Source organism: Emys orbicularis, chromosome 2 (genome assembly GCF_028017835.1).
Source record: "Emys orbicularis isolate rEmyOrb1 chromosome 2, rEmyOrb1.hap1, whole genome shotgun sequence".
Lineage (NCBI taxonomy): Eukaryota > Metazoa > Chordata > Testudines > Emydidae > Emys > Emys orbicularis.
Window position 1 is genome coordinate 225,414,424 of NC_088684.1, and position 27,153 is coordinate 225,441,576.

At 40.8% G+C, this 27,153-nt stretch overlaps 1 protein-coding gene across 2 annotated transcripts in view; it reads left to right on the forward strand.

Moving 5' to 3' along the window:
• THRB (thyroid hormone receptor beta) overlaps positions 1–27,153 on the forward strand; it is a 67,489-nt gene that overhangs the window by 35,348 nt on the left and 4,988 nt on the right. Inside the window, exons 1-5 of one of the 2 annotated variants that reach the window (XM_065397924.1) lie at positions 540–867; positions 12,586–12,686; positions 16,749–16,896; positions 21,070–21,275; positions 23,674–23,820. In XM_065397924.1, coding sequence (XP_065253996.1) covers positions 540–867; positions 12,586–12,686; positions 16,749–16,896; positions 21,070–21,275; positions 23,674–23,820 — 930 coding nt within the window. Of the gene's footprint in view, positions 1–539; positions 868–12,585; positions 12,687–16,748; positions 16,897–21,069; positions 21,276–23,673; positions 23,821–27,153 lie in introns of those variants that run through there. The other variant, XM_065397925.1, reaches the window with a different exon arrangement.

Below are 27,153 nucleotides of genomic sequence, written 5' to 3' on the forward strand. Positions count from 1 at the left end.
GTGGGTTAATGCTGAAAAACAGGATTATTGATTTTAGGATTTTCAGCATATCCCCTCTGGGAGTTCTTAGGAGGTCTTTATAATGCTTCACACTTAAATTGACAACTATAGTGACATAACTGTCCTTGCCTTAGTAATCATTGTCTAATCATATTGAAAGGGGCTGAAATGGTTTATAAATGATTATTTCTAACAAACAGTTGGGAGGGTGTCTGGCCATAGCCTTCTTTGTCTGGTGGTCATTGCTACCTGTCTGCCATCTTCCCCAGGAATTACAGTCACAGATTAAGACCTTTGACTGTCATAAATCTGCTTCCCAATATGTTTGATTGGCAGGGGAGCTCACAAGCCATCCCAATATAAATAGGATTTTAGCACATAAGGTGCTGCTCCAAAGTAAAACACGCTGTTTTGCAATCGACTTTGTTGGCATTGTTTATTCATTTCTCCTTTCCCATTCCATGTGTATGCATGTCTGTGTGTGCATGCATGCGTGTATGTGTGTATATGTAAAGTAGAAGCTGAGATCGGATAACAAAATGAGCTACTGTATGCAAGAAATATATGAAGTGCATCCTGCTGCTGGTAGCAATTGCTACATGCAGTCCGCCGATTATTGCACATATATTGAAGATAGTCAGGGTTACAGCAGTTGTGATGCTCAGGTCCTGCACAATAACAACATATATATGGAACAGGCCTGGGCCGTGAATCAGCCATATACCTGTAGTTACCCTGGAAACGTGTTTAAAAGCGAGTACTCTGACATGGACATGGCCCTGAATCAGTACAACCAACCTGAATATTTCACAGAAGAAAAACCTACTTTTTCTCAAGTGCAGTCGCCATCGTACTCTCAGAAGAAAGGTAGGGGCAATTTATTTACATAACCACACAAAAAGATCTGTTTTTGTTTTTTTGTTTTGCTTTAAACTTGCAGTTGCATCAGTTGGCTCAGATACATCTTTGAATGTGAAGGCTGCCTGTTCAAAATTGAAAGCAGCAGCAGGTTGCTAGGTGATTGAAAGATTTTCTGTGAATGATGAGGATTTCCAAGCACTTTTTTCTTAATCTGTAAAAGCCATTTTCAAAGATATCGCTAGTTCTGCATATTGCATGTTCGTTACGTTCATTTACTGTATTTCATCAGACTGAATGAGAAAGTTTCCCTTGCAAGATGTGTTCACTGTGTGTCCTTCAGTTGGATATGCTTCATATTTTCTGGTTATATAAAAATAATTTTTGTTTTATCCTTGACATCATTAAATGTAAATAGTGTTTAATTGCTAAGTAGCTCCATATCAAACAGAATTTGTTAAAAATAGAACTGTAAATGTTCATTTAAAAAATAAATGATTTAATTTAATATAATTGATGTGCTTAAAATGAAAAGATGAAAAGCATGTAGTTTCTAATGATTTAAGGCAGTAAAGACTAGAAATTCAAGAATAAAAGATAATGCAATAATGACACTTTATTTTCCCCTCTAAAAAGTTGATCTAATCAAAATGTTTGTAGAATATATTCCAATTGTAATATCCATTCCCCGTCGGGTTAAATCACTGTTCATTTTTAAATTTTCCATAACATTCCTTTATAGAATTTCCCCTGTTGTTTTTAAATGGATAAAATAGGTATAAATTTTCAAAAAGAACCCAGAATATTAGCAACTGTGTGCAAATATTTTAACATTATGCATTGTCTTTGAAACTGGCTTAAAACTTGATGCAGGCATTTTATAAATATACATTATATATCTGCATTAAGATATATTTCACTTACCCTAATTAAAGAATATAAGGGCAATATCATTTGTATCAAGATGGTGCCCTTTAGTTGTTAAGACCTGTGTGCAATTAATCAAAAACCTAGTGAATCTGATGTAACTAGCTAGGGAACAGACACTATTTGCTATTTTAAAGTGGCTCTGTAACCAAAAGTAGTCTGTTTAATATTATTAGGAACTGAAAACCCTATAGGAAATATTCATTAGAACTTGGTGCAATAAATCTGTAACTTCAGTAGAAAAAATACCTCTGTACTGTATTTCAAACAGCATAGTGTTTCATGATAATAAAGGCATCTGTCTAAAAACTAATCCAAATCTAGGAAAAGAAAACCCAGAGAACGTGATCATATTAAAGATTAAATAGTGCATGTTTTTCTACTTGTAACATTTTAAAGGTCTTTTAAACTAGGTGGTTTTAAGTGATACATTTGCAACTTTGTTGTAGACTTTGTTCATATCTTTATCTTTGGCAGTAAGATACCGGTCATGATGAATTTATCATATAAAATAGGGATTTGCCACTGCATGTGTCATTTTACTATGTTAAAGGATCCTAAGTAATAATTATCTATGTCAAGGCTTAAAACAAGTTGTTTTAGCACACAGACGTGATATTTTTAGTAATCCATGAGCAATATTCCTACCTGTTGGTAGGGCTTAATTTCCGAATATAGTGTAATCATTTTTAAAAACTCCCTGTTCAGTGTTTGCAATATATTGCACCAATTTCATCAGAAGTCTCAGAGATTTTCATTGGGAACAGGCTCTCAATCACACTTAAATGTTGGTGCCTGTTTCACATTGATCATGTACAGAGAACATGCACAGTTTTTATGGATTCTTTAAACCTTGATCTCCGTGGACAGCAATAAAATATCAAACCTAGTCAAACGCTATGTTTGCCAAACAGAAGAAATCTAAGAAGTTGCAGGCATGTGCGTATTTCTTTTTTATGTGATGCTTTCAGCCAAACTGTCATAAAGTTAACACATGTGTTAATCCTGTCCTGACAACAGAAGGCACTGCACAGGACGAGTGTGTCTGTATTGATCCAACATTGATTTTTTTGTTTGTTAGTGAAGCCTTAGTAATAGCTCATTAAGGCAAAATTAAGACCCAAGGCAGGTGTCCTTGAGCAGTCCTTATTGTTGCAATTGAGCTTTCTGTTAGTTCCATGAAATTCCTATTAGTCTCAATAATGTTCATGCTGTTCACTTTGTCTTCTCCAGTAATAAAATCGTCTAAACTTTTAGTCTTCGGTTTATTCCCTATTAAAAGATAAAAAAAATTCAAATCCTTCAGATGCTAAAGGAAGCCAGTGTTAATAAATAGGTCCTTACTGTCTTCCTTACCTCTCAACCCCTCACAGAGAAACTGAGGAACTCACTAATAAAAATCAAGAACAAAAGGCCCATGTGACATGAGGGATAGTTACTGAAGGAGAATAATAAGTTCTTAGAAAATTAAGCCAAATGATCTAAGACATCAGAAAACACCTTATCCTACTCCTAGCTATCATTGCACACTAACAATCTCATTATTGTACATTTTAAATCACAGTCCTTGATGAGACACGTGAATATTAAGGAAAAATTGTGTAAGTTCCTGAAAATCAGGGGCAGCTGGGTGGTATCTGCTTCCTAGTTTTTGTGACAGTCAGTAACTTCTGTGCTGTACTGCACATTATTGAAAGATGGCAGCACATTATTATTATGAGAATTTATTATTTGTATGTTGGTCGTGCTTAGAGGCCACGGCCCCATGTAACAGGCAAGGCAGACACAGAGGAATAACTAGCTATTTTTAGCCATTAGAACAGAGAGCTGAGTGCTCTTCCCAAAAGGGCCTGAACCTGCAAAACTGTATTCACTCTAGTTTCACTGACTTCAGTGGACTGCTCACATAAAGTAAAGCTTTGCAGAGTCAGGCCTTTGAGGCATAGTTGAGAATAAAACACCAGTCAGCTGATATCAAGTTTTCTGTTCCATGGACTTCAACCTTAGTATGGCTTGATGAAGGGGGCCAACATAAGGTCTTCTTTACCATTTAAGCCTTGCATAGAGGCTACATGGCTGTCAGGCAGCTGAGTTCCTAGACGGGGTGTCCATGTACCATCTCTGCACCAGCCTTGAGAAGGCCAGTGAGGAGAAATGCATTGTGGCAGGTAGGGATGAGCCAGTTGAGGGGCCATAGAAAATATGTTTATAGAAGTCCAGAAGCTCCAATATCCCATGAAACTGGTGTGAAGGAACTGTGTATGCTATTCCCGCCTGTAGGCTGAAACAGGATAGGACTGCAGAACAGCTCCCTCCCTGAACCTAGGTTTGGGGTTGGATTTCACCTCCCCAGCTGCATAAAGCCCATGTACTTGGGTGAAATCCTGGCATCAGAGATATTGGTGGCAAAACTCCCATTATTTTCAATGGGGCCAGGGTTTCACCCTCAGACCTTATGGAGGTGGAGTAAATTTCACCCTGTGTGAATAAAAAATATGCACGTCAATAAAGGTTTGTAAGCTGGGACTCTCTGAGTCCAAGGTTAGATGGTGACAAAACATTCAACCTGTCTGTGTCTCAGTTTCCCCATCTTTACAATGAGGTTAATGTCCACATTTGCAAAATTCTTTAATATTGTGAGATCAGAGGTGCTGTGTATTTTTAAAGTATTATTCTTATCTCTTTATACCTTTTTTGCCAATTTACATGCAACTAAGAGTGCATACAATATAGTTGTCACAGTATACCAATTAATTAGTCCAAACTGAGTTCCTAACAGTGTGAAAGTCATTAGGTTATTTTCTGAATCACCAAGAAAATGTGAGGTAGAGAATTGTTTGTCAAAATGTCTCCTTAAAAGAGCAATATAATATAATATAATTAATATAATTAATTAACATACATACAATTAACAAAACAGTAAATAGAGACTGATCATTTTGTCGTCTCTGGCCTTTGCAAGGAAACAACTGCCTGCACTTTAGCTGTCATCTTCAGGGCTTACAAAAAATAGGTATTCCTGGCTCGAGTGAGTAATTTAGGGATGATTGTGATCAGAAAAGGGGCATCTTTGTAACTGAACAGATCAGTGTGCATTTGGAGTCGTAGCTGCTTGATTTTTTGCAGTGACAAAAAAAAGTTTTGATTACCTTTTACCAGTGTTATCCAGCAGAGCCAAAAGAGCTATGGGAGAGCAAAAGGGATTCTACATTTGCCTTGCACATCACCAGCAAAATTGTTAACTAAGTGTACAATTTTCAAAAGCACCTAAGTGATTTAGGATGCTGTTTCATTCACTTTCAGTGAAACTTAGGCTCCTAAGTCACTTCTGAAAATAGGACATAGACTCCCAAGTCACTTAGATGTTTCTTTGAAATTTTTAACTTAAGTCCCAAATGCAGAATGCTTAATATTGGTAATAAGGTCCAAGTCAAAAAGAACACGGCTTGACTTTTTAGCATTATTTACACTAGCACATTCTGTATCTATAGTTAGCCACAGATGCAATTGCTCGAATGCTGGCAGCAGTTTAAGAGATAGTGCAGATAGAACTAGACTGTTTTCAACACCATGTCAAGAACACTTGCTCAAACTCTGATATTATTGATAAAGATTCTGAGCCCAACCTAAATGTTTTGGGCTAGCCCTTATTAAAAAAAAGTCACATGTTTACTTGTAAACCAAGCACAGTTGGAATCACTGTAAAGAAAATAAACAGGGAGCCCTGAAATGGCATCTTTGCAGTCACTTACCAGAGTTTAGTGATACTGTGAGACAAAGAATAATGTAAATAAAAGTCAAAAACGCAGGCCAGCAAGCTAATCACCTGTCCAGGGAAGTGTGAATTTGTTTAATAACATTTTCTCTACTTCAGTGCTTTACAAAACATGAAGCACTTTTTGTCAAAGATAACTTTTGAATAAATGAGGAAGAGAAAACAGACAGTTTTGAAGAGGTCCAGTCAAAACTGATCAAACAAAAAACTGAAGATAAATAATAATAATAATACATAGTATCTTTCCTCATTTTTCAGATGGGAAACATTTGGCACAGAAAGGTTAAGTACAAAAATGCCTATTGTAATACAGCAATTCAGGGCCCATAACAGAATAGAACTCAATTTCCCTGGCTCCCAGCCCAGTGCCTTATCCCAGAAAAACTCTCTCTCTTTCTCTCTCTACATTTGCACACACACACAACCTGTCTCTGCATTTGGTTGATTCTGGTCACTTTTTTATAATTGTTGGGTGTTACAATGTGTTAGTGTCAGATTGAATCATCAGAACATTAATGTAAATTTACCTTTCAGGTTTGATACAGTACAAAATAGGTCAACATAGTAATAAATTTTCATTCTTCATTTTCACAGTACAATGCAGTGTGTGTCAGTACTATCTTAGGGACAAGTCCCAGAACACTTATGTTAATGAGAAGCCCTTTCTCATGCAAGTGGGGGAAGTAAGGATTGCAAGAATAGGTCTGTGTATACTACCATATGCTTAGGGCTGTACCAAATTCACGGCCATGAAAAATGCGTCACAGACTGTGAAATCTGTGACCACCCCACCCCTCCAACTCCTTTTTGGGCCAGGACCCCTAAAATTACAACACTGTGAAATTTCAGATTTAAATAGCTGAAATCATGAAATTTATGATTTTTAAAATCCTATGAACATGAAATTTACCCAAATGGACCGTGAATTTGGTAGGGCTCTACATATGCTGTAGCGCATTGATACAATGAAAATGCACTAAAATACTAATATTGTTAAAAACAGATCTCTTTTCCTGTGCAAAGTCTAAAATGGGTTTTTCTGCTTGTAAGCAATGACTCTGATTGCTCTATTGCAGCAGCAAGAATGTAACAGTAAACAACTATTGGTACATAGGAATTATTTTTTCAGATCTATGTCACACATCCCACTCTTCTGTTGCTGAAAGTGGTCATAGAGTTTTTCTGAACTGCAGTTTATTAGCTAGCCTAATATTAAAACGTCTGACATATTTGTCAGCACAGTGGGATGCTCAGACCTGAAGGCCTGGTGCCCCTACAACTTGAGAAGTTCTTAACTTTTATTATAACTGAAGTTTGTTCTTTGACTCTCTAAAAATGGGTTTCCAATTTCTCTGGAGAACAGAAACATTTAGAAAAGATATATTTTCCCCAGCAAGAGTTCAGGGGCATTTTATGGCGGGGGGAGACATTTTCTTTTGATTAGGTGATTGATCCTATGAGTTTCCAAGTGCCTTTCACGTAGCATAAAGCTCTGTGAGCTCCCAATGGCTGTAAGTGGACGTTGAAGACAATTGGCCTTTCACAGGAGATATTCTGCACCTCGCGAGATTGGCCCCATAATATTAAGTCCATTGCAATTAAAAGCTGCAGGACAATCTAATAGTCTATAAAACAGACACTTCCGCCCACATGGAGCTGACTAAGCAGAAACAGACCACCTGCCAATAGATGTATATTTGAAAAGCAGGGCAGGGCCAAGATGTATAGGCGATAAGATCCTCCTGGGTTTTGTGAGTGGTTGTAGACAGGTTTTGCTAAAGTATTTTTGAGTTTTCTTTCTTTATTCTTTTTCCTAACTGTATTTGAGGGAGTGGCAGGAATAGCAAGCTGTTATCTGTTCCATTTCCCCTCAACCTTGGAAGAATGCCATGGGCCATGAGTGCTGCTGCAAGTTGTCAGCTCTTCAGATTATGATACACATGTAGCATTCAAAAACAGACCACAAAGTATGACAGCATGGGTCATCCTCCATAGATCAACAGATCTGATTCTCTTTCAGCATTGCCAGAAGCTGGGAATGAGCGACAGGGAATGGATCACTTGATGATTACCTCTTCTTTTCATTCTCTCTGGGGCACCTGACATTGGCCACTGTCAGAAGACAGGATACTGGGCTAGATGGACCTTTGGTCTGACCCACTATGGCCGTTATCATTATCTCATGATAACTCCTATGAGAAGTTATCCTGCCATACCTGTAGAAAGATGCTATAGGCAAAAACTCAATTTGTTCAGGTATTATGGATTGAAGACAGGATTGCACATAGTGGATTATGACACACATTACTCTAAGGTAAGGACAACTATTCTGCTGAGCATTTAGTCTTACCAAGAGAATAAGATTAGTCAGATTGGCAGGTGGTAGTCTGGAAGGCAATGGAGTTATCTGTTAGACTGCAAGAGAAATACCAAACATATGACAGGTCAAGGTCATTAACATTTATTTGTGTTCTCCCATTCAGAGCAAAGGTTTGCAGTTGGGAATTAAGATGAACAATGTCAATTGTACTGGATGGATAAATGGATAATGATGAGGATCAGACACCAAGCTGTATGCAGCGTGCTGTGTCTGTCAGATGAGGTTGACAGGCTCACCGTACACCTGGGTTGAAATAACCAGGGAATAAAGTTGGTTAATATTATAACTCGCAGTGATATAGATATTGCTTTCATTAAGAATTTCTTAGCAAGTGCTGGATGGCTCCAGCTTGACTATTGAGTATAGATTCTGACTAAGGAATGCAACAATAATCAAGATCAGAGACTGTAAACCTCACAGAGGACTTGTCATTGGCTGTGATATGCTGGTGGCAGAACACCTGGGTTATCCTGTCCAGACAATGTCTGCTTCTCCAACGCTGGAAATTATATTTTCAGCCAGAAATTATTAAATGCACCAGAGATGTGAATTTACTGCCGAAGTGAGAGACAAGTCTCCATCTACCCTTCCTCTGTCTCTTTCCTGGCAGCTGCTGCTGGGAGGGAACGGAAGAGGTGTCTGCTCCTTTATCCCTTCCTGAAACTCAGTTTAAGTTATTTGGGTTATTTTTCCCTGGGAATAAATCTAAATGCCATTCTACTGCTGCCCACAGTTTTCCCAAGGAGCAGCACTGTGCAGTAATGCATAATTTCTATGCTGCTGACAGATTTAGAGTAGCAGCAATTAATTTCTCTCTCCTGCTGCTTGATCCAGCTATAAGCAATAGCAAAAAGCATGGGGGCTGCTGTTGGAAGACAACACTTCACTGATTTATGCTCAGATCACAGTTGGAAGGTTATCGTCACAACCATAATGGCTAGAAATGTATTTTTGTAATAAAAGCTTAGATTTATAGGAATTCATTAAGTAGGTCCCCTCATTCCCTATGGCCAGATTCCTGCCTACTTGGAGCATGTGGATTTTTTTAAACACTGCTCAGGGCCCTATTTCTTGCTCCCCAGTAGCTGGTGGCCCAATGAGTTGCTGGGAGAAAATGAATATGATTCTCAGATTTTTTGAATACAAAGATTTTGGGGCAGAAATATAAAAAAGAGAGTTGATCGCTTTCACTTCTCCAAAAGTTTAATCTGCGATAAGAATTCTCTGCCACTATTTCTTATTGACTTAGGCCTTGTCTACACCCAGCCGCTAGTTCGGCGGCTGGGAATCGAAGTTCCGGGTTCGATTTATCGCGTCTGGTCTGGACGCGATATATCGAACCAGGAAGTGATCGCCGTCGACTGCGGTACTCCAGCTAGACGAGAGGAGTACCGCGGCGTCGACGGGGGAACCGCGGCGTCGACGGGGGAGCCTGCCTGCCGCGTGTGGACCGAGGTAAGTTCGAACTAAGGTACTTCAAACTTCAGCTACGTTATTCACGTAGCTGAAGTTGCGTACCTTAGTTCGAATTGGGGGGTAAGTGTAGACCAAGCCTTAGTAGAAGAGCAGCACCAGTCCTAACTGCAGAATTGTAGACTAGGAGCATAATCCTGCAAAGTTCTGAGCACCCCATTTCACATTTTAAATCAATGGGAGAAGAGGGCACTTAGCACATCGTAGGGTCTAGTTATACGTGTCTAAGATCAGTACAATGAAAACTTAATATTGGGTACAAACAACCCATCTTACTTTGGACTGTTCTCACATTCAATATTGCCATTTTTATTTTCTAAACTGGAGTGTGTCTTTAAGGCCGTGGTCTTGCAGTTCATTTGCCTTCTTGCCATGTAGAAAAAAGTTTGCTATGATCCTTAAAGTGGGACGTTCCAAGGCAGAGAGGGATAACAAGAATGGTCCCATATCTGCCCTAAGCAAGTAGCCTCGCAGAGGGGAACTCTCCGCCAGCTCTGCTGCCTCCTGGTCTAGCCCACTATGATGTATGTGGAGGCAGCCAGGAGGAGGGGGAGGAGGAGTGGTGGAGCAGAGCTCCACTATTTTTAATCCTTCACTGGCAGAAGGTCCATTAGGCATCTGTGGTGTAAATTAGAATGGGTCCCCAGCTGCTCCTGCCTTCTCTGGGGCAGGCAGCCAGAGATCAAGAAGTTGTGATGAGCTTTGTGTGTGCAGCTTGGACACAGTGAGAATGATGGCCTAAACCTAAATACTTGGCAACTTACTAGGTCCCTTGGGACCTTTTATTTTCAGCAGTTTCTTGCTAATATAATGTCTTGGTAACTTCCCCAAATTCCATATGCCAAGTGGCACATCAGTAACCCCCAAGTTGCCCTGGGGTTGGCCAGAAACTCTCAAACACCCTCATTTGGTCTATCTCAACTCAATATGCCTTTGGTTTAGTCCTACTTCCCAGTCTGATCCCATTCTTCTCAGGACAGATCCCGTCTGATTTTTCTAAAGTCGTCTTTCAAAGAGCAGTTTCAGTTTCTAGTTCATTAGTTCTGGGTCTTGCCTCTCTGATGTGTTAGGCACAAGAAACCAGCAGCAGTCCACCTTGTAGCATAGCCCCAGTAGCTGTCTTCTATTGTTTTTATGATTATTGTTATTTATTATTTGCATTGTGGTGGTCTGCTGAGTCCCCACTCAGGTTTGGGGCCCTATTGGTCTGAGGGTACTAGCACATGTCTGTCTACCCACACTGGGAACTACACTTCCCAGTGGCTATGTAGCCATACCCTGAGTGCTGTATGAACACACAAAGTGACACAGCCCCTGCCTCGAAGTGCTTACAGTCTAGTATAAGACAAAACACCACAAAGAGGCTCAACAAACAAGTGGAAGGGATCATGTTTACAGAAGTCTCCATCCAAAAGAGTCCCTCTAATTGCATTTGTTTTTCAGTTTTATTGACTAGTTTTGGTAACAATCCAGCCTTAAAAATGCCCAGTGCAGGAAAGATTTTTAAAAAGATATATTTACAAACCTTTGCAAAAGAAATAACAATCCTGCCTTCTAAAAACCAGGGCAAGCACTTCAATACCAGGCATTGGTCAACTAGTAAAGTTCTGTTCAGTTTCTCCTTTTCCCCTGTAGGTGGCACCAGTAACTTCTCTCTCAGGGGCTCTTCAACTGGGATCCTATAAAGCAGTGATTTTCAGCCTGTGGTCCGCAGACCATGGGGGTCCGCAGACTATGTCTAAGGGGTCCGTGAGCAGTTGCCATTAACATAGAACAGTGGTTTTCAATCTGAGGTCCAGGGCCTCTGCAGATTATGTCTAAGATTTCATACCATGGATTCATACCTCCATTTGAAATTTTTAGGAGTCTGAAAAAAGGTAGAGAACCACTGCTATATGGTATCCCTTACATATATTAGAAACAATACAAAACTGAAAACCTTTGTCTAATCCCCCCTCCGCCTTCCTGAACTTTGCAGGCTTGGATAAAATGGATGCAGATAAAAACCTTATTTTGTTTGGGTACTGCAAACCCTTTGCACAACCAAAACCACCCCTTGTTTTGTCTATATATATCATGTATATATGTTCAATATGGTTTGTATTTGTTTTGTTTTGTTTTAATAATTCTTCCAGAGTCATGTGGAAATTATTACAATTTTCCATTGCTCCCACAAAGTGAATCTCTCCTGGAAATCCCTGTATGGGATTATCCTTATGCAGAGACCTTCCTAATAAACACATTTTGAATTCTATTAATTCTAAATTGTTTGAACAAAACTTTTATTCTAATTGTCTTATGCTTGACTTTGGTTTTAAATTTCTCCCTAGTTTAAAAATATATTTTTGTTACCTTTAGAATTATGTTTTGTGTTGTTTTTAAAATTAATTTTAAATTCTTTAAATACTTTTATAAAACTAAACTCTAATGTGTTATTATGGAAAAAGAACCAATCAATGCAACTGTTTTACTTAATAATATCCATGTTAATTTCAGGTGTTGGCTGTATGGTAAATCACATGAATGAGAAAAAAATGTGTCATTCTCCCACTCACAGAGAGATATACACACCCATATTTGATTCTCACATAGAGAGTAACTATGTTCTGTTTTAAATTCCACCTACACTAAATAAGTTACAGTAATACACACCTATGTAAAGTAGGATTGATATCATTTTGGCTATATGCTGAATCGTGCCTACAAAAATAGTTGGAAAGGAATACAATGTAAATAAACATTTCTGATTGATAGGATATTGAGTCTTTTAAGTAACCTGGAACTATCTTACTTCATGCTACAAGCATATCAGATTACACAGACCAAAACAGAGAAAAATTAAATATTGCTGTATTTCTTGCATTTATTTTTTCCTACCTAAGACTTTGAGTTGAAAAGTGAAACATGCTCTATTTACTTGTATCAAATAATATTTTGTTCATTCAAAGAACAAGTTGCTGACTTGCCTCTGTAGACTTGTGTTACAAGTAGATACTGAAACAGCAGTTTTGAAAATTGTAGATTACTTTTATATGTTTCTGTCACTTTTCTAGTGTGACTTTTTTAACCAGGAGTGTCAATCAGTTGCTATGAAAAGTCAGAAGTAGGGACTAGGCAGAGAAGATCTGCATTATTTTATTGTTTTCATGCCACTTTCTCTTTTCCTTTACAGGATACATACCCAGTTACTTAGACAAGGACGAGCTATGTGTAGTATGTGGTGACAAAGCCACCGGGTATCATTATCGCTGCATCACTTGTGAAGGATGCAAGGTAAATAGCCAGGGCGGGAAGTTGGGACCTGGAAATGGCACTCCAGTTCATGTTCCAGTCACATAAAAGCTACTGTACTTGGCTGTCACATAAAATATAAAGGCAGATTAGGAGAGAACAAGAACATCTCTTACACATAATAATCCAGGTGACTGGTTATGTTACTGATTCTTATATGCATCACGTATATGGTGTATTTTTGCAGACAGTTCACAACTGAAAAGAGGACAATACAATTATATTTTTCTAGCTTAAATTTTAGGAGTCTGTTTTCTATTTTTAAAAATATGTTTGACTAGATTCTTACCTGTTGCAAAGCAATATACTTCCATTAGCTTCAATGGAGCTATGCTAAATCACACCAGGAAAGAACCTCATCTGTTGGTATGAATTATTTTTGACAAATGCCAGTATTCCTGTGTCTCTGATAATTATTGTAAAAAAAAAACCAACAACAAACAAACAAAAAAACAAACAAAACCCCCACACAGGCACTTGCAAACACAACATGAAGTACTGTATTTTAGAATCTATTGCCACTAATAAATGATGCTTTTTTCTTTTACTATTTTACCTTCTATATCATGACTAATGATATATACTTTAAACCATGAACTGTATTTATAAAATTATATGAACAATTGTTTGTTTGTTTTAAATGAAGACAGAGATTGTTTCAGACAAACAAATGTAAAAAACTGCCTGGTACAGGCATGTCCTTTTAAAAGAACTCCTTCGCTGCAGTGAATTCAATTGAATAACACTGAGATCCTGTAAACAAGATATTCCCTTCCTGCAGAAAAGGAGGCATTTTAAGAAGACAGGACCACACAGTACACACTCTGGTGTCATACAAAGAGATGGGTGAATCACAGGAATCAGATGCAGATCTTTATTTCCCAAAAAATGTTGAGTATTTGGATCTGAACTCTAGGGTCACATGTGTGTCGACAGGTGGATGGATAGATAGATGTATATTTTATTAACATTTTGTATTTTTAACACCATTCAAATTAGTAATTACCTGATCAAGAATAGCATGTGTGTTAATTTCCACAAACCAACAACAATTGCTCATAGTACCCATTCTGTACTGAGAGCAAGGTCTGTCCATTCAATCTTATCACACATATTATGTTGTTAACATCATTGTTTTCCCAAAGTCTCTGCACAATATACTTTTTAAATCTTTCTATTGAACAAAAAAAAAAAAAAAATCCAGCAGGTTACAAGCAATACCAGCTGAATTCAAGAGTACTAGGATAAAACATTAACACTCATGTTGAAATCATTTCTTAAATTCTGCAACATTGCCCAGCCTTATTTATAAGAAGACAAGAACCTATATATACTATATATAGTAGGTTTGCTGGACTGAACTAATGATTCTTACGTACTCACTTCCCCTAAACCCAGAATACAAAATAGGGCACAACTTAATACAGCTACGCCGCTGTAAACTCTCTAGTATAGCCATAGCCTTATAATGTAATGTGTTCCTGGGCCCTATTCAGCCCTCTGGTATGTGTGTTAAGCAACTCCCAGTGAAGTCAAGGGAAGACCCACACATCCGAAAGGGGCAAAATTTGGCTGTGTGTGTAACTAGTTATCTGTATCAATCTACACATATATTATAAAGAATAGGTAGAATAAAAAACACCAACATTGAAGAACAGGCTAGACTGTGACTGGTGTTTGCATCCTATAGAGCTGATGGGAATGTTTTTAACTAAAAGTTTCTGAGCAGTGCAAAGGGCTGGATCAGAAACCAGAATCTGAGTAGCTTATTTGGGTAAGAATGTTAAAAATTATAAAGCCAAAGCCACACTAACGACAAGCAGCATTTGGGGAAGCTAAACCTTAGCAATGCATTCTAGGGCTCCCCAGGGATCATATACCATCTCCTCCTTTAACCATAATTACCCAGAGTTCCAATGTATGCTGATCTGCAGAGCTGCTTGCTATCTCTTTGGCCTCCATCCCTCTTCATTTATACCACTGTAATGAAAGAGTAGCTTCACTTAAGTCAATGGAGCTACACCAGAGCAAAACCAGCATAAGTAAGAAGAGATTCAGGCTCTCTCTTCCTATTAAAATGTGCATTCACTATGGGATTGAGAATGTGTTCAAATCCAGTTATTTGTTTTGGGGTCTGATCCCACGCCCAAAGAAGACAGTGGAAGCCTTTCCATTGACGTCAGTGGGCTTTGGCTCATGCCCACAGGCCCTGATGCTGCAAAGGCTTCCAAGCATGCGTAATGTTATGCACTGTGAAGAGTTCCATTGACTTCAAAAGCCTGATCTTCACTAGGGAAAAAAGGTATGTTCTTAACTCAAGCTAGCTAACTCGAGTTAACTAACCTGAAGTAAAATTCTATGGAGACAAGGCAGTTTTTAGTGTTCACATGAGTTAACGGGTTGAGTTAAAGATTAGGCTCCCCCATAACTTTAACTCAACCTGTTAACTCATGTGAATGCTACAAACTGCCTTGTCTTCGCTAGGATTTTACTTAGAGTTAGCTAACTTGAGTTAAGAACGCACCTTTTTCCTTGTGATGTTACACCTAAAAGACTACTCGTTGGGTGAAATCCTGACTCCACTGAATTTCACCCACTGTACAAAAAAATTAAGCACGTGTGCAGGTCTTTGCATGGTCAGAGCCTTAGGGTATGTATACACAGCAATAAAAGATCCACGGCATGGCCATGGCTGGTCCAGGTCAGCTGACTTAGACTCGGAAGTCTTGGGCTGCAGGGCTAAACATTGCAGTGTAGACATTCGGGTTTCGGATGGAAACTGAGTTCTGGGTGGATCTCAGAGACAAGGCTCTGGTCCAAGCCCGAACATCTACACTGCAATTTATAGCCCCCCCCCCGCTCCCCCGCTCAAGCCCTGTGACACTGAGTCAACTGCCTGGGGTACTGAGACTCAGTGCTTCAGGTTTTTTAGGTCCATAATGTGCGTGGTAGCTAGAGGCAGGCCCAAACTGTTCTCAGACTATGGAGAGATTTGGAATCAAATACAGATCTGAACATCTTGCTTGGCTCCCATGTGGATTGCCCCAACTGTAGTTGCATACCCTTTTAGGGCCTGATCCTGCTGTCTTTAACGTCAATGGCAAAGCTCCTGTTGACTTTAATGATAGCAGATTCAGGTCCTTAACTTTCAGAGAGAAGGCTGTATCTGATTTCTTTAGAAATCAGATCCTCAGCTAATGTAAATCATTGATGTCAGTGGAGCTACATCAATTTATGCCAGCAGGCCCCAAATTCATACTGCAATCGGTGGTGATAATCTTACATGTGACATTTTGTCCTGACTACAAAGGTATGCATAGGTAAGGGTGTACTCATTTCCTCAGATTTATGGTCCACTTGAAAATTGTGGGTTCAATATTTAGGTTTGAGCTTAAAACTTCTGATGGGCAAGTTTTGTTTAGCTCTGGCAAAATGCTACTGTTGCATGTTTTTGTTTTTAATTCTCTAGGTAGCCTTAATTACTTTCACACAAGCATCTTGCACACAAGCAGATGTTTCCCTTTAGTCAGAAATAAATGTTTTAATTTAGAGATGGGCCTGAATCAAACCCCCAGATTCAAATGCTCTTGGGCTTTTGGGAGGTCTGAATCTCAACCTGGATGCAGATCAGAATTCCTTACTTGGCCTCTGTGTTTATAATAGGACTCTTCGAAAACACCAGCTCTGAACACACTTTGTGGGTGGTTCCGAATCTGAGTTTAGATGCAAATACTACAATTGGTACCTCTGTCAAAAAGAGGCAAACCTAACACCCTGCATCTGAACAGTACCCCACCCATATTTGGATCTGAATTTTACATCTCAGGTCTATCTCTAGTTTTAATTTTAGGGGGAAATGTTTCTCGCAACCCAACAAAGTAAGGAGCCTATATTAGAGGATTGATGTACTCATTAAATATCCTAGAACTTATGACACACAATATTCCACCTTGCATACATGTTTGCATCAGTACCAAGTCCAAGTACCTTTCAAAACCAAAAAAACAGAACACTAATGCTTCCTGAATTTTCTTTCCCACTTAGGGATTTTTTAGAAGAACCATTCAGAAAAATCTCCATCCAACCTATTCCTGTAAATATGAAGGAAAATGTGTGATAGACAAAGTAACAAGAAACCAGTGTCAAGAATGTCGCTTCAAAAAATGCATCTATGTTGGCATGGCAACAGATTGTAAGTAGATTTCTTTTTTCTTCTTTTAATTTTGCTCTTTGTTTAAAATGTATTGACTGGTGAAGATTGCTTGAACATAACAGAGCCACCAGAAATTTTTCCCTTTTATAATGTAGTCTTTGGAAATTATGCTTATTATTATACCAAACTATTTCTATCATAGGGTGGTAATATTTTGTTTACTTATGATAGATTGGACCTTCTCTTGGCCTTAACCACATTATGTAACATGAAGGATGTTAATTTCTAGTGTGGGAGAGGGAATCCATTTGGATAGATGCCTTGCTGGAAAAACATCTTGTTTAGAAATTTCTGCAGAATGTGAAGTTGAATGTCTTTGTATGAGTCATCCTGTAGTTGTTTATTTTATTTTTGGCAATAAAGAACGTATGTTCTGAGAGAGAGTGCTACTCGAATTCTAGAGAACCAGGACATATGGCTGCAAGATTAACCCTTAGGGGTCTTGTTTTCCCATCATTGCACAGGGGATTTACACCATAACTTCAATTAGTATAAATGGGAGTAACTTACATAAATCCCCCCATGCATTAGTTAATGGTTGTTACCAGTGTAATCCCCTGCAGAAAAACAAAGTGAGAAAAGACCCATTAAGGAGCAATTACATAACTAAAATGTGCTAAATTTGTTTGTCCTAATAGGAATTATAATGTTTTACATATACATGGAAGCACAGAGGTGCTGACTAGAATGAAGTACCTGTCATTTCATCATTCCCAGTGAAAACAGCATGAGAGGGGACTGGATGGCTCTAGGCCACCAGTTCAGATCCAGCCTAGACTGGCAATGACCAAAAGTTACTACCATTGGCTGTTTAGTGGCTATTTAAAATGAGATATTGATCTCAGTTTGGTTCCTGTTAACAGATGTCAACACCACCATTAGCTGATAGTCCCAGTAGAGGAGTGAATGAGCATGACAGCCAAACTCTCCCTCTACCAGTAGAGGTGACCCTTCCAATTTAGAATTGATCCATATTACTGGGACATGGTACAGGAAGCGTTGCTGCTCCCTGTGTGGTACCAGTTATGGACAAAACTTGCTCTCTTTTCTGACTTGAATAGTTCAATCTATTTAAATTGAACAACTCATGTGAGTAGGGCAAGAAGGATTTTGCTCTCTGTGGATAAACAGAGGTGATCCATCTCTAGGGCTGTCTAATGCGATATGTCTCACTAGGACTGGACTTAAAAAAGATTAGAAAAGCCTACAGGAATACGGGTGAGGGGAATTGTTAGTGGTGGAAATTTATATGACCAAATAATATTCCAGGTCATTTATCATCTTTGTGAATTCACAGAACTTAGTCAACCTCTATACCAGGGGTTCTCAAACTTCATTGTACCACAACCCCCTTCTGACAAGAAAAATTACTACATGACCCCAGGAGCGGAGGCTGAAGTCTGAGCCTGCCCGAGCCCCGCTGCCCCGGAAGGGGGACCAAAGCCCAAGGGCTTCAGCCCCGAGGCAGGGGACTGTAGCCCTGGGCAGTGGGGCACAAGCTTCAGCTTTGGCCCTAGGCGGTGGGGCTTAGGCTTTGGCCCCAGGCTCCAGCAAGTCTAACACCAGCCCTGGTGACCCCATTAAATTGGGTTCCTGACCAGTGATGAGCTCCCAAAATCCTAAGAACCGGTTCCCTACCGGGTCCTCAGCGGCACTTCGGTGGCAGAGGGGTCTTCACTCGCTCCGGGCTTTTGGCGGCATTTTGGCGGCAGGTCCTTCACCCGGAGCGAGTGAAGACACACACACCCCCCACCGCCAAAGTGCCACCGAAGACCCGGTAGGGAACCGCGCGGTGAGTATAAGCCCCACATGCCTGTCTCGCCCCCGCCACCCACCCATCCGACCCCAACCCACGTCCTGCCCCCCTCAGAACCCGCAACCCATCAATCCCCCCCCCCCTCCTTGTCCCCTGACCACCCCCTCCCAGGACCCCCCACCCTAACTGCCCCCCAGGACTCCACCCCCTACCCAACTCGCCCCACTCCCTGTCCCCTGACTGCCCCAACCCCATCCACCACCACCCCGACAGACCCCCGGGACTCCCACGCTTACCCAACCCCGCCTTTCCCCGGTAGAAGGGGCGGTAGAAGCAGGGAGCCCCAGGCCCTTCAAATAGCCGCGGGAGTCCCGCCGCTTCCCCAGGGCTCTGGCTGCTCTGCGAGTGGGGGGGGGGGAGCGGGGGAGGGGCCGGGGGAGCCTCACCAGCTGGGAGCTCAGGCGGGCCAGACAGGACGGTCCCGTGGGCCGGATGTGGCCCGGGGACCGGAGTTTGCCCGCCCGCCCCTTTAGGAACCAGTTCTACACCGGCTTCTAAATTTAGCAACCGGTTCTTGCGAACCGGTGCAAACCAGCTCCAGCTCACCACTGGTCCTGACCCACTTTGGGGTCCCGATCCGCAGTTTGAGAACCGCTGGTCTAGAGGCAACTAGGAGTTTGTTATAGGAAAACCAGCACTTGCAGTTAAAACACATTTTCTGCAATAACTTCCTTGAAATGAAATCCTGCATTTAGGTTTGAAAATTACCTTTGCTCATGGTCAGTAGAAAGCTTTCACAAACAAGTGCCATCAAATTATGCAGAATTTAATGTCATTTACAAAATTTAAATTCTGGCCCGTTGTCTGCAACCTGTCAATATGAGGCAAATTGAAACAGAGGTAGTACTATCTTCGTGAACTCTGTCTGCAAACTTTAATGCCTCTACTGCTGCTCGTTGCTTTCCCAGATTGCACCAATGGGAAATTGTCTAGTTTCCTATCAGTTAAACTGAGGATATTTGGAGTCCTGTGGACAATGGTGGGACTTAATCTAACCCTGCAGCTCGGGGAAGCTATGAGCAAAAGCGGAGGAATCCTCTGGAGCTGTCCATATAGACTAGGGCTATTCCCTTTGGAAGAGGGGTGTATTTTGATCTGGTCGATAGTCCTTTAGAGAGCCTGACTGTATTATGTAGACTGGCCTCTCAAACTCCTCTTGAAGGGGACTTTGAATATTTTATTGCTTTACATTCTGCCATGGTATAGACTTGAACTGCTGTCATCACTTGCTCCCTTTTGTACTCTAGGAAAGTGAGGTCTCATAGAGATCAAAATAGGGAGGCTGAAGAGAAGCTAGATTCTATCAAGGCAACAATAATATTCCTCTATAGTGCCTCTGTGACCCTCAAACCCTGCGACACCTTGGCTCAGATGTTGCTTGGGTCTCTAGATACACACCCCACTTCTGCAGGCAATCTCTGGAGCCCTGCCTCATTCCATAATTTTGTTTGCCCACATCCAATTTCATATAATTGGTATAGGTCAGGGGTTCCCAAACTTCATTGCACCATGACCTGCTTCTAACAACAAAAATTACTACACGACCCCAGGAGCGGAGGCCAAAGTCTGAGCCCGCCTAAGCCCCGCTGCCCCAGGTATGGGGCCAAAGCCAAAGCCCAAGGGCTTCAGCCCCAGGGCAGGGGACTGTAGCCTGAGCCCCACTGCTCAGGGTTGAAGCATGGGCTTCAGCTTTGGCCCTGAGCAGTGGGACTTCGGCCCCAGGCCTCAGCAAGTCTAACACGAGCCCTGGTGACCCCATTAAAATGGGGTCGCGACCCACTTTGGGGTCCCGACTCACAGTTTATGAATCACTGCTCTACGCAATTATATTCTTGCTTCCCATTTTACCTCATGTCAGTTTATGAGACTGTAACATGAGCATTGGCTTGGCTGTTTTTTTGTTTTCTTTTCTTTTCTTTCTTAAGGAAAAAGAAAGACCCCTCATTTTCTAGCTTGGAATACAGTAACAAGTGGATGGGGGGGTCCAATTTACTCTCAATCTTGCATAGTTTTACACTCTGTGAGCGGTCCCATTGAACATAAAGGGACTCCATTGACGATAGTGGGACTCCATTGGAGACAATGGCACTACTCTCAGTGCATAAAGTTAAGCACATGTGTAAGTAAATCATTCAGGATCTAGAGAGATAAGTGTGGAGGTAAGAAAGACTAGCCCTGCTGCCTACCAGGCTGGCTGATAGACCTCTTCACCAACTGCCTTGTCAAGTTGTTTCTAGTTCTTTCAGCACATCTGGCATAGGTCAGACTAAAATTCAGACAATCCCAAGAGCAGGCGTCCATTTTGTTACTTTTTATTTTGTTTTTATTCTTGATAGTGGTGCTGGATGACAGCAAGCGGTTAGCAAAAAGAAAGCTGATAGAAGAAAACCGAGAGAAGAGACGTCGGGAGGAGCTACAAAAAACAATTGGGCACAGACCCGAGCCAACAGACGAGGAATGGGAGCTGATCAAAATTGTCACTGAAGCACATGTGGCCACCAATGCACAAGGAAGTCACTGGAAACAAAAACGGAAATTTCTGGTAGGAACTCTAACCTTGTACTCTGCTTTTGTTGCCAGTTTCTTTTATTCCCTCATAAGCCTCCTCCCAGCACTGTTCCCCCAGATTTGTTTGTATGTTGACTGGTGAACTGTATGAAAAATCACATGAATCTCATAATTAGTGATTGCCAACTTCTGTGCATCTGGTCATCTGATCAAACTGTGCCGCTAAAACGGGAACCAGAATGATATTGAGTAACAGACACAGCAGTTGGATCCCACTGTTTTGGTAGAGTAAGGAAACATAGAAAGTACGTCTCACTCCTGATACGCTGGTGTCAGTCCATAATATAAATAAAGTCTTTGTGTGTGCATGTGTATTCAGACACACTTCTCCACATATGGACTGATATCCAGCGTGGCTTCAGGTAATAACACAAAAATCAGATTTTTTAAAAATTGTGTTTTTATTGCCCCTTTGTTCAAAAATGAATACATTTATTTAAACAAAAAAAAATGCTGGGAGGAGGAATTAAGCTCGGCAAAAACAGGATAATACATATACTACATCACTGGGATTGCAAAATATAGAAGGTCCCTGGGGACCTTTTCAGGGGAAAGGTCTATCTATTGAATAAGCTATAACTGAGATTCGGCCTAGAAAATAAAAGGAAGTTTGTGATGCTCAGCGCTTAAAAGGGGTTTGTTTCATTTCTGATTATTTTTCTAAATTTGAATTGTAAAGGAAATGAATGCAGAATACCAAATACTCCTGAAGCATACAAGAGTGATTAAAGTCATATGTCACAAATACCAAAGGGCCTCAAAGGAAAGTGAAACCTACTTCAGTCCAAGGTGCACCAGACCATAGAATGACCTCCAAGTGGAAATTCTCATATCTATAAGCACAGACACCTGCAGCGTACTCCACTGCACAAATCTTTAGCCATCATTAAGCCCACTTCAGGAAGTTTTGCATTTGAGTCAGCTGATTGGTTTTTTGATGTTTACTCAGTTCCAACTGTGGATCACATATTTCTATATGTACGGTCACACACTGTTGTGTCAGGACATAAAGAAGATAACACAAAGACAATGAATATGCAAAGAGTGACGCAGTTGTTTTTGAAATTACTATGTAGCAAACTTTGCAGTTTGGTTTGGTTTAAAAGGGCAAGAACATGGACACTGTGTACTAAATTTTTTCCCCCTAACCTCCGTTGCATTAGTATGTTGAGTTACATAACATGTGGTTTTCCCAATTCTTTACAAATCAGATGCTTATGTGCTTTATACAGAGCACCAGTTTTTCTTCTGACAGAAGTTAGATTTTGATTTTGACTGATGGCAGAACTGTAGGAAAATCTTTGACATTTTGCTTTTAACAAAACCTATTAAGCCTGTGTTATTTATATTATTCAAACAGCAGTTTCAGCATCACTGTTCAAAGCTACTTCTGTAAATTTCATACACCTCAACTGTCTTGAAGGAGTTCTTCTCTAACTCCTGTGCAGTTTTAAACTTAGTAATGGAACAAAATGCTCCCTCCACATAGTGTTTGGCAGGTCTTTTGCAATTGCAAAGCCTTACTTTGAACACAGAAGAACAGCTTTGGATATGTGTGGGTTTTTTAAAAAACAGAAGAAAGTATGCAAGTCTAAATTCAACTGAAGTGAAATTCACCCCTCTGCAGGATTTCAGGATAAAGTTTATACATCATATAAGTCCCACTAAAATCCTCAAAATAGGACTTACATGTTGCATAAGCCTTGTGCTGAAGCCCTGCAGAGGAACAAATTTCAGCCTAAATGAGCAAATGTTTAGGGAGTTCTTGTTTGATCCAAACTAGCTCCAATTTCAGCCCATCCCTAGTCTCAGTCATGTTAGCTCACCTCTGTAAATAGGTCTTGGCAGTTGGCTTGTGTTCTTTGTGATGTTATAACATTATAACACTGGGTGGGCCAAGGAGTCCAGTCCTACAGTGTGCTGAGCATCTTCTAGGTAGGAGGTAATGAGTATCTTCAACTCCCTTTGATTTCAGGGGAGGTTGAAGGTGCTGAGCAGTGGAAGGAGGCAGGATCAGCCCTAAATTTCCAAGCAGAAACACCTAAACTTCTCCCACGAAATATGCATAGACACAAACAGGTAATTGCATGTGTAAAATATGCAGCTGCCCACACAAAATGGGTGTAATGGCACACTGATCACCCATTTCTTTATGTAATCACCTATTTTACAGACAGCTGCACATTTTATGGCTTGTTTTAGAAAAAATGCCCCTATAGGTCCTGCATAAATAATGGTTAATGTTATTGTTTAATTTCATAGGAACAGAGTGGTGGACTTTATATATAATCCCTACCATATTATAAAAAATTATGAAAGATGACTTGAATGAAACAAGTTTTCCCTTTTAATGTATTTCTTAATATCTTTAGCCAGAAGATATTGGGCAAGCACCAATGGTTAATGCCCCAGAAAGTGGGAAAGTGGATTTAGAAGCCTTCAGCCAGTTTACAAAAATTATCACACCAGCAATTACAAGAGTGGTGGATTTTGCCAAAAAGTTGCCTATGTTTTGTGAGGTAAGAATTTCTTTTTTCTTTTTTTTTTTTTTTTTTACTTTATGCTATTCTAAATGCACCTGTCAAGAGAAACAATAGAAAGTAGTGTCATTGTGACATGAAAACACTCAAAATTATATCTGAGCCTCATAAAATCCCACCACTTCCTGTTGACTTGAACCATGCAAGAATGAAGTGAAGAGGTAAGACCTTACTAACCAGTTCACTTTGTTTTAAATCAGATGGCTTAGAAGAATAAAAAATAGGATAAAAATCATCTCAGTGTCATTTAATTTCCTGTTTCCTATGATCAACCAAATCCCCTTTTTGTGGTTTTGTATGGGCCTAAACCAGTGGCAAAATCAATAAATCTTCCCTATCAAGAAGGGCACTTAAGTATTTTCTTAAAGTTATGCAAGTGCTTAAGGCCCATTAACCCACTGGGACTTAAGAACATGCTTAAAGTTAAGCATTTACTTAAATGCTTTCCTACGTAGGGATGGAGTTAAGTATGTGCTTTAAGTTCCTTCCTGAATCCAGGAGTAAGATACCTCCCGCACTGGCTCATTTGTACTGGATGGGATGTCAGCAAAAACCCATGCCACAATCTGTCCCTCACACATCACCACGAGTGAAATGTAAGTTAGATGTACACTCCAAAAGAGTGGAGGCAACTAATAACACTTCACTCCAGAAGGATATTCAAATGTGAGATATACTGTAAGAGGAATATTTAAAATTAAATTTTAGTGTAATTAGGACATGCATAGGCCCTATTCTGATCTCAGTCACACTGGTGCAAATCGGGAATGAATGTAAATTTGAGAGCAGTAGACAATGATGATTATTGTTCTCTTTACTTAAAAAAATGTTAACTTAAATTCTGGGCTGAATCGACTGGAAAATAACCTTGACATCTGAGAGTCCCCTGGGATCCACAGCCATGGAAGTTCTGCAGCAGCGGCCGACAGCCTCCCTACTATCCCATCCTGCAGAACAGCACTTGACCCCACTGGTTATATGCCAAGAGAATGACCTTGGAAATGACAGTGAGCCTGCTCAGGAAGATCATCCAAAATCCAAACATGGGAACCACTTCTTCCCCCATTGACTGAACATCAGTCAGGGAAGAAGTTCAAGGCAGGCACACCATTGTGCTCTTCCGTGGCTGACAGCTCAGTCTCTAAGGTTAGTCAAGGAGAGCTGTTATGTCAGGTAATGCCCTCTGCCTCCCCTGGCACCTACAAAAGAGGGTGCGGTAAGTATCAATAGCTGGCACACTGTTAATAGCTCTCCCTGGCTAACCTGAGGATTGGCTCTGTCAGCCAAGAAAGCATGAAACAATGGCCAAGTATGAAGATCTAAAAATCCAAAGGGAGGCCCCTGCAGCACTCCAGTGTCTGAGGGGAGCTGTCTGCATCAATTTAGTGTTTGTGGTGGGAAGTTGCAGTGACATTCCAAGGCAGTCTTTTTAATTAGGAAACCGGGTCTATCAGACAACAGGCTGCAATGCCCATCTGACATCTCCTACCCCTCCTGCCACACAGGGCCCACATGCTTCACAGTTTAAGCGAGTGGAAAGCATGAAGAAAATGAGCCAGGAGTTGTGGGGCACAACCTTTGTATGTTACACGTTTTGGCTAGGTCAGGCCTCCCTAGCAGCTGAGCCACCTTTTAAACTTTGCTCCTGCAGACACCAATATCTGACAATAGAATGAGAAACCATTCACAGTGAATACGAAGGCCCGGAAGAGCTGCCTTCTCATGTGGCCACGGATGTGGAATAAAGGAATGGGAATGGCAAACGTTAGTACTTATTTGAAAGGGACATAGTCTGGCTAAAATGATTCACTTTTTAAAAAATGCAGGTGTCTTTACTTCGGTTACAAATAATCCTGCCTGGGCCAGACTCTGGCTGTGAATCAGTTTGCGAGGAAAAGCCCTTCCCTTCTCCAGTCGGCCCCTGCACAAAGTTCAGACACAATCACAGTCCCTGCTGTCATGGGGCCAGAACTGACAGTGCAGCTAACCTCTGCAAAAGAGACAGAGCAGGGAAGGGCCATGGCCCTTTTCCCCCATGCCCTGCCTGCTGCAAGAGGGGATGCACACTGTATTTTTATTGTTTCCCTATTGCACTTCCCTCAGCTTGGACAATGAAAAGAGACTGGGCACCTGCTAGTCAGTCCCAGTTTCAGAGGCTCATGGGTTAGTAGCATGGTATCAGAGTTGTCAATGGTCCCAGTTTGGCTAAGACTGTGCTGAGTTTTGCCAATGCAGTTTTAGGTCACTTCAGTCTCAAAATCAAATTGTGAGCAGCCAAGTTCATATCTGTGGCCAGCAGGGGGCCCAGTGAGATGAGCTCATCATTCACAGTCAACTGTAGCTGCAGCCCCAATCTCTGGTGGGCATACATTGCTGCTGGAAGATGAGAGTCCTGATGCCAGTGCCAACATCAACTGCAGCGTGGATAGCCCGTGCTCCAGGCAGGCTAGGAGGAAGCCAGTCCTGGCCCTGGCAGGCAGGATCCTACCTGGTCTGTCAGGCAGGCTCATTGCATACAGAGGTAGGATCCAAGCCCTGCCCAGCAATAAGGAGATAGGTGAGGAAATAGGGGAAGAACTGAAGAGGGTTAAAACAGGGGAGCAATGGATAGGCCAAGAAGGGTAGAGACAGGGAAGGTATAGAGGGGAAGAATAGAGCTGGGAGGGAGTGGGGGAAGGGAATATTTGAAATAGACAAGGAATTATTTTTCATTGTCGGGGGCTGGGCTCCAGCCGCCAGGAGGTTACATGCTTTCTGACGAATTGCAGGTTATTTTCTATGCCCATCTCTCTTGCCCTTTTAAGGGGGAAAAGAGCTAAAAGAAACAAGTCCCTAAAACTTGCCAGAGTGGCCTCTCAACTTCCATCAGACCCAATCATGATATGCTACAGTGTGCAGGCTACTACAAGCACTGAGGGTGTTTGTTTCTTTAAGAAAAATAAAATTGTGGTATTTTTTAAACAAATTAAGTCAAGGAACCATTTCTATTCGTCTTCAGTTTGGTAAAACCTTATTTTTACAAAGCCTACTTTTTGGACACAATTTAACTTAGCAATGTCCCTTCAACCATGGCCTGTGCAGTATTTCCTTCGGGCTTATGGGAAAAGGTGCACCATAAAGAAGTTACAAGGGGGTTACGTGAGAGGTGGGAGGGTAAAGGAATTTCTTTGTTTATTAGATCAGTGGAAAAAATAATGAGTTATTTGCTCATGTTATATCCCACTATTTACTTTTTTTTTCTATAAAAACAAATTTTTTCTATGCATCTCCCTATCCTGTGCTTTTTCTCTTTGTTCCTTTCCTCCTTCCTTG